At 34.5% G+C, this 19,320-nt stretch overlaps 2 protein-coding genes across 3 annotated transcripts; one reads left to right on the top strand and one right to left on the bottom strand.

Moving 5' to 3' along the window:
• Positions 1–2,451: 2,451 nt before the first annotated feature.
• stmnd1 (stathmin domain containing 1) lies at positions 2,452–6,642 on the bottom strand. Its single transcript, XM_058753872.1, has 5 exons — positions 6,413–6,642; positions 5,662–5,812; positions 5,342–5,475; positions 3,436–3,567; positions 2,452–3,261 (listed from the first exon to the last, which is right to left on the bottom strand). The coding sequence occupies exons 1-5, from the start codon at positions 6,479–6,481 to the stop codon at positions 3,001–3,003; spliced, it is 747 nt and encodes a 248-aa protein (XP_058609855.1). The 5' UTR covers positions 6,482–6,642; the 3' UTR covers positions 2,452–3,000.
• Positions 6,643–8,332: 1,690 nt separating this feature from the next.
• Positions 8,333–18,912, top strand: ptdss1b (phosphatidylserine synthase 1b). 2 transcript variants are annotated; one of them, XM_058753037.1, is made up of 13 exons: positions 8,333–8,887; positions 9,766–9,857; positions 10,148–10,192; positions 10,287–10,411; positions 11,438–11,596; positions 12,166–12,317; positions 12,640–12,781; positions 13,689–13,801; positions 14,300–14,365; positions 15,904–16,003; positions 16,604–16,672; positions 16,952–17,018; positions 17,306–18,912. In XM_058753037.1, exons 1-13 carry the CDS (start codon positions 8,697–8,699, stop codon positions 17,398–17,400), a joined length of 1,416 nt encoding a protein of 471 aa, XP_058609020.1. In that variant the 5' UTR covers positions 8,333–8,696; the 3' UTR covers positions 17,401–18,912. The 2 variants fall into 2 exon arrangements, with proteins under 2 accessions (XP_058609020.1, XP_058609019.1); XM_058753036.1 differs by having other exon boundaries at positions 8,343–8,887; positions 17,303–18,912.
• The last annotated feature ends 408 nt before the right edge of the window (positions 18,913–19,320 follow it).

Below are 19,320 nucleotides of genomic sequence, written 5' to 3'. Positions count from 1 at the left end.
GACTTAATCTTTTTTTCCTGTAGGCTACACTTTTATGGGCACCCACTGCATAACTTGATTGGCAATCAAATTCATAAACTTTCCAATGAAAGGAATAGTCTGGGTTCAATCGACAAAGCTCAACTGACAGCATTTGTGAGATAATGATGATTACCACCAAAATAATTTTGACTCATGCCTTTTTTCCCTTTAAAATAAAAATCAAAAATCAAAGGTTCTGCAGTGTATTTACAATAGACTTCAATGTACTATAGACAGAAATTTGAAGCTCATAATTTTATAAAACAACTTACATTCATTTTTATGTTAAAACTTTTTACAGTTATTTTAGTGTTTTAGGTTAGATTTTGTTTTTATTTTCCGCTTTCATGTTCATTTTAATTAAAAGTTTGAGTAATTTTGTTATTTTTATTAATCTTTGTTCTTTTCAAATATGTGACCCTGGACCACAAAACCAGTCTTAAGTGTCAAATCATCTGAAAGCTGAATAATTATGCTTTGCATTGATGTATGGTTTGTTACGATGGGACAATATTTGGCCGAGATACTATTTGAAAATCTGGAATCTGAGGATGCAAAAAAATCTAAATATTGAGAAAATCGCCTTTAAATTTGACCAAATGAATTCTTAGCAATGCATATTACTATTCAAAAACGACGTTTTGATATATTTACAGTAGTAAATTTACAAAATATCTCCATGGAATATGATCTTTACTTAATATACTAATGATTTTTGGCATAAAAGAAAAATCTATAATTTTTACCCATACAATGTATTTTTGGCTACTGCTACAAATATACCCCAGCGACTTAAGACTGGTTTTGTGGTCCAGGGTCACATATGTCTAAATAGGTTTTTATTAATATTTTTTTCAGTTTTAGTTTAGTTATTTTAGTACATTATGTTAAATAAGAAATGTTGTCTTGGAAACTAGCTGAAATAAAACAAGTTTAAGTTTTTTATTTTATTTCAGTTAACATTTATTTTAAGTAATGAAAATGTTTTTAATAGTTTAGGTTTACTATAATAACCCTGGTTAACACACATATTGTTTACGTCTTGTGGTTCTACTATTGAAACATTAACATTTCTGGATTCACTTCCATTTTTTTTTGTACCAAAAAGTATTGATTGAGCTTAACTTGAACCCTTATTCTTGAACCCAGAATATATCATAAAGTTAATGGATATAACCTGTCTTGTTAGTTCTTCTTCTTTTCAAGTTGGGCTTACACTGAGGGAATAGTTTATAATAGACCTAACGCTCTTTTTGTAGGGCAAACAAAGAGAACAAGAGATTTTGGAGAGCCCTCAAAACAATCCACCTGTCAAACACAGTCACTCACTCACACAAACACACATTTACAGCCTTTAGAGGTCACTGGTTCTAGCGAACAGCTGAACGGCTTTGAAAGCCACACATTCAAGTCATAAAAGGTTAGGGTCGAAAACTCTTTAACCGTATGCTTCGTTTATTTGGATAAAGTCAGGTGAAATCTAGTTGTGCGGTACATATGTTTTAGTCTGTGACGGTAATTTTCATATGGTATCATAAAAGCCTGTCTGACAAGAGCCAGCTTGAATGGTGAGGCATTACTGCTTTGATAGAGGGGGCATTTTCAAATGTAACAGGTGGGACCTGTCGGAATGTCAGTGCAGGCAGACAAATCACTGGCAGCTGTAACAGCACACACACAAGTACAAACACACACACACACACACACACACACACACACACACACACACACAGACACAGACATACACGTACACGCGCACATGCACACACGACAACACGTTTTTAAAGGTATCTAGTTTTATATAATTAGCTAACTGCAAGAGGCCTAGTTACTTAGGATAGTTACATCATCATAATTACAAAGAGACATACTAACATGCAAGGAAAACACCAGAGAGCCATCTCGGATTTCCATTGTCCCCAAGACAAAACAAGTCCCTGTTTCAGCCTAACTACATTAGCTAAGTAGCGCCACCTTGTGGACAGCCATTTCCCTTCAGTGGAAGGTACACAATTGCAAGCGAGTGTTTAAAAGAATATATTGATTTTTAGACTAAATATCTCCCAGATTATTGTAATAATTGATTGCATATAAAAGTAGTTTATATGATAAACTGTACATAAAAAGTTTGGGGTTAGTAAGAAATTTTACTTTCATTCAGCAAGGATGCATTAAATTGATTAAAAATTACACTGTATAGACATTTATAATGTTATAAAAGATGATGTTCTTTTGCACTCTCTATTCATCTAAAAAATCCTATGGAAAATGTATCATGACTTCCACAAAAAGATTAAGCAGAACAAATGTTTTCAATGTGGATAATAATAATAGGAAATGTTACTTTAGCCAAAACAATAAAAAATAAATTTAAAAAATTCAGCACATTAGAATGATATTTCAAGGATTATGTGACACTGACGATTTGAGTAATGGCTGCTAAAAATTTAGTTCTGTCATCACAGGAATGAATTACACTTAAACAGTCATTTAAAATAATTATTTCTAACAATATTTTACTGTAATTTTGATCAAATAAATGCAGCCTTGCTGAGCACAAAGAGACTCTTATACAAAACATTTAAAAATCTTACTGGCCACAAACTTTTGAGAAAGTATAATGTTCTTAAGAATCAAGACTTGAGCAGTATGAAAGAAATATCTCATTGGCAACTTACATATATCATGCTGAATCGTTAACCCTTCTAATCATTTGTTCTGCTACATACATAATGACTGCATCAACCTGTTTACACTTATTAGGCACATATTTCCATGATAATGCAAAAACCCAAGGTCAGAATTCGATCTGAGCCATACCCTGCATTAAAATAAACAAAATTAATAATGTGAATAACATGTAAAGTGCATGTGCAACTCTAAGAATGTACATTAGGAAATATCGCTAGATCAAGCTGGTTCTGTATGTAGTTTCATTCTGACACACACACACACACACACCACACACAAGCAGCAGGTCTAAAATCCCTCATCTGTGTCTTCAGTCTGTTGGAAGGTAGAGTCATTTTCCAGTTCTGGGGAATCATTAAGTCTTTGGTCCTCAGACTCTCCATTGACTGGCTCCATTGATTGTAGCTGTTTGGTTCTGGTTGGGACAGGAAGCTGTTCGGAATGGAGCAGTTCCAAGGGGTCGAGCTCCCCGTCTGCGGTCACTGGGGCAGCGACACGCGGCCGTGCTGATTTAATCCTCAACTTGCGTTTCAGGTCTTCCTCCTTCTCCTAAAACAGATGATTTAACCATATATCATAATGTTGCGCCACATGCTAATGCTAATACAATCTAACTAAAGTGCAAAAAAACTCCAAGATCAAATACAACACTGAATATTAGCTAAGAGATTTTAAATGCATTAAAACTAAATGAATGATAAATGCCATTTGGTTCTGCTTCACCTTTCTCCTCTCCTCCACCTGTCTCATCTTCATCTCAATGTCTTCCTTTCTGGTGAATTCTTGTTCTTTGCGAATTTTCAGTGACTCTAGCCGAGCGGGAGGTCTTCTCTTTGGCTTCTCAGCATCATCCATCTAACATACATTATAAATGTTTGTCCCAGTGGAACAGAAATGATTATGTATACACACACAATATGATACAGATTTTTTTCAAAGAATAGTCAACTAAACATTTGAGTGGATTAAAGACTAAGTAAACTCCAAAAAGGTGATCAAGACCCTGACAAAATATGAATGAGTCTTGTATCAAGTGGTTTATTTTAGAATAATTATTGGCCAAACATATGATCACATATAGTGCAATGCAGCGTACTAAATAAATATAGCCTACATTTTACAGTTTTTGAACAGTAAGATTTTTGAATGTTTTTTTTTTTTAAAGAAATCTCTTCTGTAACATTATACACATTCAAAAGCTTGGAGTCAGTATTATTTTTTGGGGGTAATATAAATTAATACTTTTATTTAGCAAGGATGCTTTAAATTGATCAAAAGTGACGATAAAGATAAAAATAACTTAAAACAATAATAAAAAATAAAAATAACTTGATAATAAAAAAGCAGAAGCACCGTATTTAATTTTTGGCAGGAATGAAGATGAGGCTGTACAGTGCTTTCAATGGATTGTACTGTTGTTTATCAACACTGTTTGTTCAGCTGGTAAACTGTCTTTCTGAGAGAGGAAAAAAATTTAAATTACATGATCTAGGACGTTCATGCAGTGTATGCCATTGAAAAGACTGGGTCTATTCCTTACAGCCTCATTAAATTCAATATGGCGTCTAACCTGCTTAAGATCTATATACACTACTAGCCAAAAGTTTTTGATCAGTAAGATTTTTAATGTTTTTTTAAAGGAGTCTCTTCTGCTCACCAAGACTGCATTTATTTGATCCAAAGTACAGTAAAAACAGTAAAGTTTTGAAATTTTTTATTACTATTTAAAATAACTGTTTTCTATTTGAATATATTTTAAAATTTAATTTATTCCTTGTGATTTCAAATCTGTATTTTAGCATCATTACTCCACATGATCCATCAGAAATCATTCTAATATTCTGATTTGCTGCGCAAAAAACATTTATTATTATTATTATTATTGTTGAAAATAATAATAATAATATTAGGTTTCTTTGATGAATAGGACGTTCAGAAGAACAGCACTTATCTGAAATAGAAATCTTTAGTAACATTATAAAAATTATTTTTAAAAATAAATTATTTTATTATGTGAGAAAAATAAGACACTGGACTAGTATAAGAGATTGGGACAACAGTCATATATACAGTTTAGAGCAGGGGTGTTAAACTCAATTCCTGGAGGGCCACAGCCCTGCAGAGTTTAGCTCCAACCCTAATTAAACACACCTGATCTAGCTAATCACGTCCTTCAGGCTTATTTGAAAAATACATGGTTTGTGTATTGGAACAAAACTCTGCAGAGCTGTGGCCCTCCAGGAACTGAGTTTGACACCCCTGGTTTAGAGCATAATACACAAAAATATTTTACTGCAGGAAGTCACGACTGAGTCTGACCAATCAGATTCAAGTATTCTACAGAGTCTTATAATAATAAATACTATTCTAGTATTGAATATAAGAGTGTATGAAATTCTTATTCACTGTATAAGAACTCAATTTTGGACATTTCCACAATACAATGCAATGTGTAACTGAAAATACATGTGAAGTGTGTATGAACAATCAATATGTACAATTCCTTCATATTAACACAGGTCCCTATTTTTACAGACTTTTCTTAGAGTGTTGATTTTTAATGTGAGAAAAGGTAATATTTGAGAAATCATAACAATTTTTATATTTAAACATTGACAGCAGCCCTCACCATGATGTTGTAGGCTTCCCCACTTCCTCCCTGCCTTGGTTGAGCTGGAATGATTCCCTGAACAAGCAGCTGCTCCAGGATCTCACTGGACTCGGGCCTCTCTTCACTTTGCTGGGCCAGTCCAGGACTCTGGACTAGATTTCACACAATGTGTAGGTCAAAATAATTCATATATTTAGTTAATTTCCTACATTCTATTTTATATTGTTATTCCATTTCCGCTTTCCTATATCTCTGATGAAAGGCCTCAAAGTTGGCCAGCAGTTTATAGCTCCTTTAAAGTGAAATAACATCAAGTTGTCCTAGAGCTTCTATCTAACCTTGTAGCGGTGGCAGCATTCTAGGTACAGATCCAGGTAGAACTGTTGGCTCCGCTGCATCCAGACTCACCCCACTGTCTGTGGTCATTTTGGACACGGCAGAGTCACCACGAGAGCCTCCCTGAGCCACAACAAACCCCAGAGTCTCAGTCTACAAAATAAAAGCAAAGTCAGACATAAGTCTGCATATAACAAAACACTGACAGCCTAAATCAGGGGTCACCAGACATAGTCCTGGAGGGCCGGTGTCCTGCAGAGTTTAGTTCCAACCCTAATTAGACACACCTGAAGCAGCTAATCAATGTCTTACTAGGTATACTTGAAACTTCCATTGAGGGGTGTTGAGGCTCCTTGGAGGTGAAGGTGGAGCTAAACTCTGCAGGACACAGGCCCTCCAGCCAGGATCAAGTTTGGTGACCCCTGGCCTAAATTGTTTGCTGGTCTTGTAAAGTGAAGTTTACCTGGTCTGTTGGCTGGTTTTAAAGGGATTTGAGACTGGGAAACCAGTTAAAATCAGCTAAAACCAGCAAACCTTGAAGCATTGGTTGAAGCATTTCATTTTGTTTAATTATTCATCTAATTCACGTAATATAGACTATTAAATATCACAGTTGTGAGAACAACAGATCTCTTCATCAGTTTCCTCATATGTTTCAACATACTATAACCACTTCCGACTCACTAATGTTCCGTTTATTAATTCAACTTTGAAATCATTATAAATCGAATAACAAAAAAGATTACAGCTTACCTCATTTCCGTTCAGAACGCTCGGTTTTACGGGTTCGACCACCGTGATTTTGGAGCTCCCACATCCCATGTTTATCGCTCAGGACAGCGCGCGCTTTCAATGCGGCTCCGAAACTATTTGATCTGTGCGAAGTTCTTAAACACTGTCGCATTCCAACACATGATCCAAGATCTCGCGACCATCGTCGTCATGGACTCTGTGCGTTGCTATGATTCGTTGCTACAATAAATCTGACCCCGTTCCAGAGGTCACGTAACCTGTTATGTTGCCTTAGCTCTACGCTTGTCAAAAATAAAACACGGGTTTATACTGGTAATTGATTATTAGAACAAAAGTGGCATCAACAGTTAATTATTAGTCACTGGTTTATTTCATGAGGATTAAATAAATTAATAAATATCTTTAAACAAATACTGTTTTTTTACTATTGGCAACACAACTTTTTATTTTATTTATATAGTTATTTATTTATTTATTTAACTTTATTAGTGGCAAAATTGTTATGGATGGGGCAAATGTGAAACAATAAAAATCTATCTATATAAAAGTAGCAAAATGTATGGTTTCTGTGTGGTTAAATGTTTCCAACACAGAGATTAAAAAATCATATTTGTTTACATATCAAGCCTAATCAAGTTTCCCGTGGTCAGTATTTTTTAGGCAGCCTGGGAACCAATTAGATGTAATTGTGCCACATAATGGACCATAATAATCCCAATCACATGCAGGCAGTGTTTTTATTTGCCTCATTAAATCTATGACTCTGACTTATCACCCATTCTTGCTCAGGTATTCCACTATTACACAGATATGTTTTCTCATTATATTGCAAGGCCTTCACATGGTCTTGGACTGTAAAGTTGTAACTGTAAAGTTACTATAAAGATGGTAACCACAGAACTCTTTTCAAAATCATACTTGTAGAGCCTTATCCTGAGTGCTTGTAGCTGTTCTTTAAGCTTTTAATAAAATAAATCAACAAATCAAGCTAATTTTGGTGTTCTTTTTTTTTTGTCTACTCTTATTGATGTCTTTCTTCCAAATGATGATGTGTCAGCTACATTGACTGAAAACAGCCTGTGTTCTAATGACATACCTGTCATAAAACAATTGGCCATGGCTTGACAGATCTAGTACACATTATATGTCACCTAGACACCTTTCCTCAACTATAACCGCAAAGATCCCCAGCCCACCAAATGGCACAATTATAGGTTTGACTCCCTAATTATAGGTCTGACACCCCCAACTGCTCCCCGGGCGCCGCAGCATAAATGGCTGCCCACTGCTCTGGGTATGTGTTCACAGTGTGTGTATGTTCACTGCTGTGTGTGCACTTTGAATGGGATAAATGCAGAGCACAAATTCAGAGTATGGGTCACCATACTTGGCCACATGTCACGTCACTTTCACTTTCACTAATAAATACTTTTGTTGGTTGACTAATCATACTAAGTGGATAATTGCCAGCACTCATATAAGATGTAATAAAATTATATTTATTTGAGTGAATATCTAGATTCGATGAAAAACAAACAAACAAACAAAACCCAACTCATTCATACATATAAACACTCCCAAAGAAAACTGTGCAGATATAAATATATATAGCCTTTAATAAATTATATGCAAAAATATAATAATTTAATATAAAAAATATTTACCAATATATTCAAATAAATATAAATAACATGCACTTGAAACACTTGAAAAATTATTAGGGAACAAAGGATCTTTTAGCTTGTATATTTATCACGTGGAGTAAAATCTGACAGTAGGCCTAACCATTACATAGAAAGAAAGCAAGAAAGAGGAGGCTTATAATCGTGCCAATACAGCTTCTTGAGTCTTAAATTAAATTAGACTAAATAGATTTGGTTTTGCATTCAGATTAGATTAAACTGATTTTAGATGGGACTGAATTAGATGAAGAACGACGCAGAACATTTCCAGCCTGAACTTCTGAACTTCCCCAAGTAGATGTCCGTCACATCACAAATCCGTAAGAGCAGATCCTCTTTTCGCCAGCGCGCAGTCAGGCCAGAAGATGGTAGTATCGCTCATCTTTCCTCCAGTCAACACCCACGAACCCTGAACAACTCCGCCTGAAACAGAGCCCTGCAAATGGGAGAAGCTCTTGTAGCCTCCTGCCTTTACCCAGCCAATGAAGTCGCCTGAAATAGGGCGGTGAGAACATCTCGACCCACTCAACTTCAGTGAAGTTCTGTCAGAGAAACTCGGCGCTGGTGGAGTGGAGTGTCTCCTGGACCCGTTGACAGTTTGGATGAGACCAACCATGGCGCCCAGTCAGGGTTCCAGGATGCTCAGTAAAGATGATGCGAATTATAAACTTCACTTTCGGATGATAAACGAGCAACAAGTGGAGGATATCACCGTTGATTTCTTCTACAAACCGCACACCATTACTTTACTGACGTTCACCGTCGTTAGCATAATGTACTTTGCGTTTACGAGGTAAGTAAACAGGAGGTTTAAGACAGAACACACCTGTCTGTCAGCATGGCAACGGCAACTCAGAGCGCGTGACTGAGGGTTCAGTCAAGACGACTACTTTATTCAGTTTCAGCTTAAACTGTTTAAATGGTTTGAAGATGATTTGTTACAGTGTTGCCAACGCAGATCAGGTTAACGACTGCTTGAAAATATTTGAAAAACTTAGGCTAAATATTACACTATGTTCAATTAAAAATTAAACGAGTTTGTCAATGCCACTTGAATCTATGATAATAACATTGTTTACACACAACCTGGGGCCACAACTTAATTTTTGATTGTATTGATAATAGCCTAATGTTTTAAAACTGCTTATTTATTTAAAGATTTTAAGATTGCATTTTCAAAGTATTTTTGAATGACACTTAATGTGATATATTCACTTATCTATGTCAGGGTTATTATTAACTAAAACTAAAACCATAATAAATCGTTCCTTGAAATAAAATAAACCTTAACTGAAATTAAATTAAAAAAAGCTAGTTGTCAAGACAACATTTCTCATTTTTATTTAATTCAACTTTATGTTCTAAAAACTAAACAAAAGCTGAAATAAACATTAATAAAAAAACCCGAAGGATGTTTAAAACAATAAATAAAAATGACTAAAACTTCAACTAAAATAAATATGAAAAACTATTAAAAAAAACCAACTAATTTTAAAATATTAGTAAATCTAAAAATAGTATCTCAGTGATACTAAACACTGGTCTGTCTTGTTCTTCATTGATTTGCCACACCCACACCAAACAGTCTGGTGAGATTGTGAAAGGTTGTAGTTCTATGACGTAATCACGGCTCTGACATGTTATCTATACTTTGTGTTTTTATTATGGTAGGGATGATGGTGATTGTGATAATAACCTTCGTGTGGGTCTGCTGCTGGTCGGCTCTTTCTTTCTTGTTATCAGTGTTCTTGCCTTCCCCAACGGTACAGTCATTGTTCATTTGCTTCTCAATAGAAACAAACTTTAACTGGATGCAAATTGACTTTTGCTGATTGCTTTCATTGCAGGAAAATTCTGTCATTATTTACTCACCCTCACGTCTTTTCTTCCACGGAACACAAATATGTGTATAGCAGGATTTCCAAGCTGCTCTTTTAATATAGTAAAACCTCAGGCATTTGGCTAAACCTCTCCAAGTAAATCACACAAATATGAATGACATGAAAACAAACTAATTTTTTTTTTTCTCATTGGATTAAAAAAACACTTTTAGGTCCTTTCACGAGACCGCATCCCGTTATATGGCGCATGGTTTTTGGTGAGTGACTGTTAACAGTCTTTTCTTGTGTGTTTACTTATCAGTGGCTATGTTGACTCAACCTCCAACGCCGTGATTTATTGACACTTTACAGGTCTCAGTGTCCTTTACTTCCTATTCCTGGTGTTGCTCATCTTCCTGAACTGGGATCAGGTGAAGGCGCTGTTGTATTGGCTGGACCCCAATCTACGTTATGCTACACGAGAAGCAGATGTCATGGTGAGCAATATGATATCCCAGGACAAGAACTAAATTCATTCTTGCATGAGAAGCTAGAAGCTAGCCATCATGTCTTATACTCTTATACTCTTTGTTGCCATGTTTATATAAATGATAACAAACCTGGGGCCTTAAACATGTTTACCAAATAAACCAGGTTTATTTCAGTTAGCCTGACTTATTGTCAGTTGATTTGGTTCAAAATAAGTCAGACTAAATGAAATAAGCCTGGCTTATTTGGTAAACTTGTTTTATGAAACAGGCCCCTGCACTGGCAACTCAAGTCAATATTTATTCACATTGAGCTGTGAACACCTAAGCTTTTCTCACTTCTCAACTCTGTGTTTTGGTCTATGTTATGTTTTCTAAGATCTCTGATCTTATTATTATTATTTTTCCACCATGGATCCTTGGCTTTCATTTGAGTCCTATTAATTTTTTTAATTACTCCATTTACATACCAGTATAAACAGAGACTGTTGCTGTGAAAAATAAATAAAGGAGTGCATTCAGTTTTATATAATCTGTGATTTCCTGCATAATGTCATCTTTTTCTATGGTGTCAATCTCATGAAATGTTTATAGGCGATCATGGTCGCAGCAGACTAGTGCCATAGATTATGTCTGAGCTGTCCAGTGAATTAATTAGTTAATTAATTAAAGATAATGCCAGCTTTCTGTAAGAGGTTTCCATGTAGATCAGAGGACGGCCTGACTGCGGACGTTCAGCCAATAGGATTCTTTGAATCTCTGTCCATTGACATCAGGCTCCATGTCGCTCACTGTATCTAATTTGCACTGTGCCCTACTTTTTTTAGTTTTAAGTGTCCACTCATTTGTAAAATTAGTGAAATTGTTTCTTGAAACAAATTGATTATACAGCCCTGATATGTTACTGATGTATAGCCTGAAGTTTTCCATACAATTTACATAATTTTGAATTTACTTAGTATTTATTTACTAATTTTTCAATATCATTTTTTTGCATTTTGTTTTATTTATTTAATTTTATCCCAATTTTTACAGGAGTATGCAGTAAACTGTCACGTAATCACATGGGAACGCATCCTGAGTCACTTTGACATTTTTGCCTTTGGTCATTTTTGGGGCTGGGCAATGAAAGCGGTACTCATCCGCAGCTACGGCCTCTGCTGGTCTATCAGCATCACATGGGAGCTCACAGAGGTAATGCATTTTATATATTTATACTGTTTAAATGTCAAACGTCTGGTTTTTTTATGTTTTTGAAAGAAGTCTATTATGCTTACTGAGGCTGCTGATTTGATTAAAAAAAATAATACAGTAAAACCAGCAATATTGAAATATTATTACAAATTTGACACCATGAGTGGGTGAGTGTCTTTCCCAATCAAATACCTTTGAAAGTAAGTAGTTGCTCATGCCATAGTACTGATTATGCAACGTCCTCATAACCAGATACTTAATCATCTGTAAAAACTGATGTCAAGGAAAGTGTTCTTTGACTAAGCAAATAAAACACAAAATCTCAGTTTGAGGTAAACCCTGATAATATCTTGTGGAATACAATTTTTATGTATGATTGTATGAGGCATGATTATTATTATTACTTTTAATACCAGATACATATGAGTTGATACTAGATTTGCAGACTATCACTAATTCACAATACTGTCTCCGAGTTGAGCAGTGAAAACTGCCTGGTTTGTTATATAGGGCATACCACCACTTGTTGCTTTATATGTCTCTCGTCTCTATCTTCCTTCCTCATTCAGTTGTTCTTCATGCACCTCCTGCCAAACTTTGCAGAGTGCTGGTGGGATCAAGTCATTCTTGACATCCTGTTGTGCAACGGAGGGGGCATTTGGCTTGGCATGACTGCGTGTCACTTTTTAGAGATGCGTACCTACCACTGGGCCAGTATCAAGTAAGCTCTTTTCATGATTAATCTGTGGCTGTTCCCTATGAAACCAGCATTTGTAATTGAAAAATACATATTGTTGCAGAAATGAACAAGCAGCAGTAGCAGTAGTTACACTCTCCACCATCCATACTCTCTGTGATTGTATTGTGTTTGGGAGATATGTATGCAGAGATGAGTTATGTTATGTTAACTCCAAACCTGTTTTGCACTACATTCTTGTTAGATCATCTGATCCAGTTTTTAGGTCACTGGGGTAGTGCACAGTGATGTTCATGTATTTGGAATGATTTTAAACAGGTTGATTGTGTGTTTTGTATATGTTCAGGGATATCCACACGACCACAGGCAAGCTGAAACGGGCTGTTTTGCAGTTCACTCCGGCCAGCTGGACGTATGTGCGCTGGTTTGACCCCAAATCCTCTTTTCAGAGAGTGGCTGGAATCTACCTCTTCATGATAGTATGGCAGGTGTGTGATCTAAAACATAAGTAGTATGGAAAGCCTTTCAGTTTATGCTACATTCAAGCTTGTCGTTTATAAACAGAACTCTGTCCCACAAACTTTACTTTAGCCATGACTTTCCAAGTTGGGGGCATTTAAATTGTAGAGTCACAGTGGAAAAAAATAAGTATTGATGATAATTAAGATTTCATTATGATTAATGAGTGTACAATTTATTTCTACACAGTTTTTGTACTTTTAATGAGAAACGCTTTAATGAGAACCTTAATAATGTAGCTTGACAGAAAATACTTGTTTATCCAGATTATGATGGCAAAACTACATATCCCGTGTATCACTGTGATTATATAATAATAATCATATAAAAAAATAACAGTTTTCTATTAATATATTTTAAAATGTAATGTATTCCTGAGCAAAGCTGAATTTTCAGCATCATTACTCCAGTCTTCAGTGTCACGTGATCCTTCAGAAATCATTCAAATATAACGTTGAAAACATGATTCATATCTTTTTTAAGGATTATTTGATGAATATAAAGTTTAAAAGAGCAATATTTTAAGTAGAAATCTTTTGTAACAATGTAAAAAATTTTACTGTCACTTTTGATTAATTTAATGCATCCTTGCTAAATAAAACTATTAATAAAAAAATAAAAAATCTTACTGACCCTGAACTTTTGAACACTAGTATAGTCGATAAAGCATCAGTTACACACCTAATGTACCCTTTGACCTAAAAAAAAAAAAAAAGTCTTCTGTTTAATTGAAAAGCAGAGCATGAAATATGAAATAGGTCAGTACATTCAGAAGAGCTTAACCAAACAGTGGTAGACCACAGATTTAGACTTTCTTTCTTTGTGGTTCTTTGGGTTTTCACTCACTTTTGTCCCGTTTCTTTGCTCTCTCAACAGCTCACAGAATTGAACACATTTTTCCTGAAGCATATCTTCGTATTCCAGGCCTCTCATCCTCTCAGCTGGTGCCGTATCCTCTTCATTGGGATCATCACTGCCCCCACAGTGCGGTAATGTCCAATTACCTTCTTCTGTGTTCCAGCGTAATCCCTTGAAATGAACCTTTCTTTGTACTGGCACTTCTCATCCAACCAAACAACATTTAAGACATTTCACTTTATTTCATCAGAGTTTTTGCTCTGGCCTCGTTTTCCTTCTCTAGAGATCAGGATCATTATCTCTCCAAAATCTGATGTACTATAACAAAAGCTTTTCCTGGAAAGGCAGGACATGAGATCCACAAGAACTGAGAAACATGAGACTGCCATGTCTTCAAAAGCCAGTTTTTTTTTATTTATTGAAATGATTTATTTATTTATTGTGGAGCGTGAACCGATGATCCATAAACATCAACACAGTAATGCTATTATTCCATTCTTTCGGCCATATAATCATTCTAAATAAATACATTTATTTTGGATAATGATTTTTGGCAGGTGTGTATACACCCATTGTGCTGTTTGATTCCAGAGTTGTTGAATGACTCATTACCTATCGTTTGCATTTAGGCAATACTACGCATATCTAACAGACACCCAGTGCAAAAGAGTTGGAACACAGTGTTGGGTGTTTGGGTAAGTACACATTTAATTTATTTATTAATGCAAAAGTTCTATGTAATACCTGTCAAAATAAGTTAAAGAAAAATCATATTCACAGTTCAGCCAGTGGTTTTTCCAGTTTGGATGGTTTGGGTTTTACAATCAGCAACAGAGGATGACTTGTAGGGCTAGTTCATCACAAATGAAACTTCTGTCATCATTTATTCACACTTTCAAACCTGTATGACTTGTGTGGTACATAAAAGAACACATTTGTGGAACACATTTTGAGCAGTTTACATTGACAATGGAAGTCAGTGGGGTCCATTGTTGTTTTGGACCCCTCTGACTTTGAATTTATAAACAAACACAGTTGAAAATATTTTCTTTTGTGGTCCAAGGCACAAATAAGGTCACACAGGTTTGGAGCGACATGATGGTTTTCATTTTTGGGTACACTATCCCTTCGATAAAGACTGTGTCATAAAATGATTCTGTCTGTTTAATTTGGAACTTATTTTGGAAATCCAGAAAAACACAGTTCTTACAATGGTATAGATACAGAGAGATTTAATACATAGGTTTAGTTCCATCTCACCACAGCTGTTTTTGTCAGAATCAGGTGATTTGTGTTCTGTTTACCAGACAATCTCACTTTTTCCATTCGATTCTAAACAATGGAGGCTTTTTCTCTTGGCTTTGTAAAGCTCCAGGTCTGCCAGATTACTCCTACATAGTCTGGTGACTTAACAAACCACACTTTTGTATTTGTAAGTACAAGTCTGAAATGCTCATAAGAGATTTGCCATTGCGCATTAAACACAAAACGTTATTTGGATACTGTTTAACACTTACCAAAGAAAAAGTTTAACTAAAAATTACAATTCTGTCATTTACTTACCCTCATGTTGAACAAGAAAAGGTAATATTTTGAGTTGTGTTTTTATGCTACACAATAAAAGTTAATGTGGTCTACTATTTTTGAACCCCATTGACTCTTGATTCTTCAAAATATCTGAAATAACTAAATATCAAACCAATCATGGCATCTCATTTTTTATCTGAATTTTCAACAGTATATATGTTGAAATTGGCATTTAAATATTTATTTTTAATAAATTGTGCTGGAAAGTTTGTTATATAAACCCGTCTTTCTCTGTGATTACATAATAATAATAATAATAATAATAATAAAAAAAAAAAAAAAATATATATATATATATATATATATATATATATATAAATAAATAATGGTTGTCTATTTAATATATTTTAAAATGTATTCCTGAGCAAAGCTGAATTTTCAGCATCATTACTCAAGTCTTCAGTGTCACATGATCCTTCAGAAATCATTCTAATATGCTGATTTGCTGCTCAAAAACTTTTTTTTTTTTTTATATGTTGAAAACATGATTCATATCTTTGTGGAAACCATGATACCATTTTTTAAGGATTATCTGATGAATATAAAGTTTAAAAGAGCAATATATTGCATATTTATATAAACAAATAAATAACACTTTGATATGTTATATAATGCAACATACATGAGTATGTGTTTTGTTCTGTAGGGCCATTGCTTTCCTTGAGGCCCTGGCTTGTATCAAATTTGGACAAGACTTGTTCTCTAAAACACAGGTTCTTTATGTTGTCCTTTGGCTTTTGTGTTTGGTGAGTGTTTTGGTTGAAATTTCTTATATTTATAAATATTCTCATTTAAAAAGTCTATTTATATACTAATACATAAATATTTATTATTATGTATCTGTGTTTTTACATTGTTATCATTTAAAATGAAATTTTGTTTTAGAGATCTGTTTATTGTTTTCTATAACAGATACTGAAACCTTAACAAATATTGTCTATGTTGTTGTACTACGACTTTGATATGTTGCAACGGTTTATTCTGTCCAATTACACATCTGTAGCTTACACTGAATGTTTACAGATTGAACCTTGTGTGTTTCTATAAACTATATACAGTGGGTCTGAGTCTGAGACCACACTGAAAAATCTCATTTAAAATATTCAAAAGTACAGAAATGTTGTATGCCATTTAAAAATCTTCACTATTTTTTCATTCACTAATGAAAAAAGCAAATTATTCAATCATGTGCAAGTGGAACTAAATAGACATTGTGAAATTCATGTTCATTGCTGAAACTGCTAATAATATATGATTTGTAGTAATACATTTTCTCAGAGTTTTGAATCCCACTGTAGTGGCGAAGTCTCATACACTTTCTCTCTCTCTTTCTTGCCACCTTCCAGGCTTTCATTACTTTTCTCTGTCTATATGGTATGGTTTGGTACGAGCAGAATTATGGGAAGAGGCTGAAGGTAAATGACTGTATTTATTCATCTGTTACCATAACATGATTTACTGACAGATACTAATTAAATCCAGTGAATTCTTCAACTAGAATATAATCTAGTGCTGTCCGCTGGGCTTTCACAATTGACAATATTTATATTAGAAACATCCCCAGCAGAGGGCACACAAAGAGTCACAATGATATGTTAAAGCTAACTTGCTCTGGCTTTTAGTGTGTCTTGCTTTATTTTCCTAGTTTGTGCTTGCCTATCAAATGTTGATAAACCGATTAATCTCTTTAACAGTACATTGCAGATTGTGACGACAGCATTCTTACTGACCCGTATGACTACATTCCAGAAACTGCCAAAGGTAACATACAATCTGATTTGTTTTAGAGGGTTTCTCAAATGACACTAAATACCCAGAAACTGACCATTTTAATGAGATTTTTGACATCACGCTCAGATTTGTGACATGGAATTTCCTTTCATTACTTCATTTTCTACCCTACAGATTAAGAATTAATTAAATTGTAAAAAGAAAATGTATTATGATACGAAGAACATTTTAAGGAACATTTGAGATTTATTTACCCTTCGAATATCTGGATGGTTTTATTTAACACTTATATGTATTTACATTATTACTACTAGCAGAGAGAAACTCCAGTAGTAATTCCAATTCATCACGGAGAAGAAAAGGAGGCTCTGGAAAAAACAAAACAATCAATGGAACAAGCAGCAAGAAGTGACCACAGCTAGAGACCGATGATCTCTCAATGGGCCACAAGGGGTGAAAGAAAGAATCTGTCATAAACGGTTGAAGAGAGGTAAAGCGGTTAGCTGGGTGATAGTGTGCAGACACGAGAAGGTTTCTATAAACAGAGGACACATTCCAAACCACAAGCCTCTGTCTTTGCAATGTACTGTTGTACACTAGTTTTCATATTCATAGCACTTGGAAGGAACGAATGATTTGTGGTATGCCAGGATTCTGGGAAATGACACAATGGACACTTTCCAGTGGCACTGATGTGGCTTTTATATGTCGGACATCTGAGCCAGTGAGTGTTTTGTGATGGCCCTCCTAATGAAAGGAGTTCAATGCTGCCAGGCTTTCTGTAAAACGTTAGGGGAGCGTTAATTCAACTCTGATTATTTCTTATTACCAGTATTGTTAATGCAAACCAAACCCTCTCAAATTTTGCACACAGTTCTCCATTTGACCTGTAATCAGTGATTGTTTTGTTGACACATAAGACATTTTATGCAACAATTCATTGTGAGCATAAAAACAAGCTCTACATTCGTGAAAAACCTTTAAGAACTTGTTTTAATACATCTTGGCACCAATGTTCTATTATCACAACCGTTTTTCAGTCTTCTTTCAGTATTTTCAGTCTTATTATTATTAAAAACTGTAGAGTGGTTGAAGGAGAGGCAGGTCAAGACCTTTTGCATTAAGAGCTGTTGATTTACTTAAATGTAATATGATTCAGCTTTTTTGGCAACATGTAAAGGTGGTTTAGTAATGATGACATAATCTGTATGTTGTCATTTTTTTCTGTTCTTTTATTGTTTTTGCTTTGTATGTTAACTTTTGTGGTAAGATTTATTCCTGTGTGAGTATGTGTGGGCATGTGCATACATGATTTTAGACCAATAATATTTTCTGTCTGAGGCCTTTAAATGACTATGCATTTCTACATGCAATTTTCTGAAATCATTGTAATATTTGCAAAACCTGCATTTACGATTTTGTGCTGTTTTTCCCCCATAGGTTATTAATACTAAATGGTAGCATATGCTTATATTAAGGTACTATCACTTTTTTGTCTTATTTAATTGTTTTTTTACACACTATTTTTCATGGACCAAATTGCAATACCCAAGCTGTTAGTTATACAGAATTTAATATTTTTTTCCTGGGGAAAAAACAAACAAAACATCAAAACCTAAAATAGCTGTTAAAATTTCTAGTCATGAATTTTGTATGGATCTGAAGTTCTGAAGGTGACCAAAGCAAATGCATAAAATGCGATGTCAAACTTGAATCTGCCACAGTAGTGTTGTAATATCTAATTATTTCTTATACTTTAATGTGGTAATCAGGAGCAATGAGGTGTGACCATTCTCTTTGAGATTTTTATCAGTGTATGAATGAATGGTTAAACTTCTGACAGATCTTCTCTTTCTTAAAACACTTATACTGTATTGAGTAAAAATTTCAAATAAAATATAAATTGAAGTCTCTTTCTTAGTAATTGTAGTACAGTTGTTTGAGTTCTTGGGAAAATTTATTTTTGTATATGTTTTTTTCAATCAAAATACAGTGATATTGGTTTGTTTACCTTGCTGTAAACTTATAAAAAAAGTTTCTCATTGCTTGTTCCGGAATGGAATCAGGTTAACCATATATTTAATCATGAATCTGATACAGTATAAACTTTTGATATATATATATTTCAAGAACGAATAGCTCCCTCCTTTATAATTTATTCGACATGCCATTAAATAAATGTGTAATTACAAGTTACTTTTATTGTTGTTATTAGCCTACTATTTATGAGAAAATAAGGTCTGTGATTAAATTCAGAAATCATGTTTGAGCTAATGACTGTGTGGTTTATCTTCTAGAACACAACATTAAATTCTCTTCACGAAATGTTTGC

Source organism: Onychostoma macrolepis, chromosome 19 (assembly GCF_012432095.1).
Source record: "Onychostoma macrolepis isolate SWU-2019 chromosome 19, ASM1243209v1, whole genome shotgun sequence".
Taxonomy (NCBI): domain Eukaryota; kingdom Metazoa; phylum Chordata; class Actinopteri; order Cypriniformes; family Cyprinidae; genus Onychostoma; species Onychostoma macrolepis.
The sequence above is the reverse complement of the archived record's forward strand: the minus strand, read 5'-3'. Positions and strand labels throughout refer to the sequence as shown.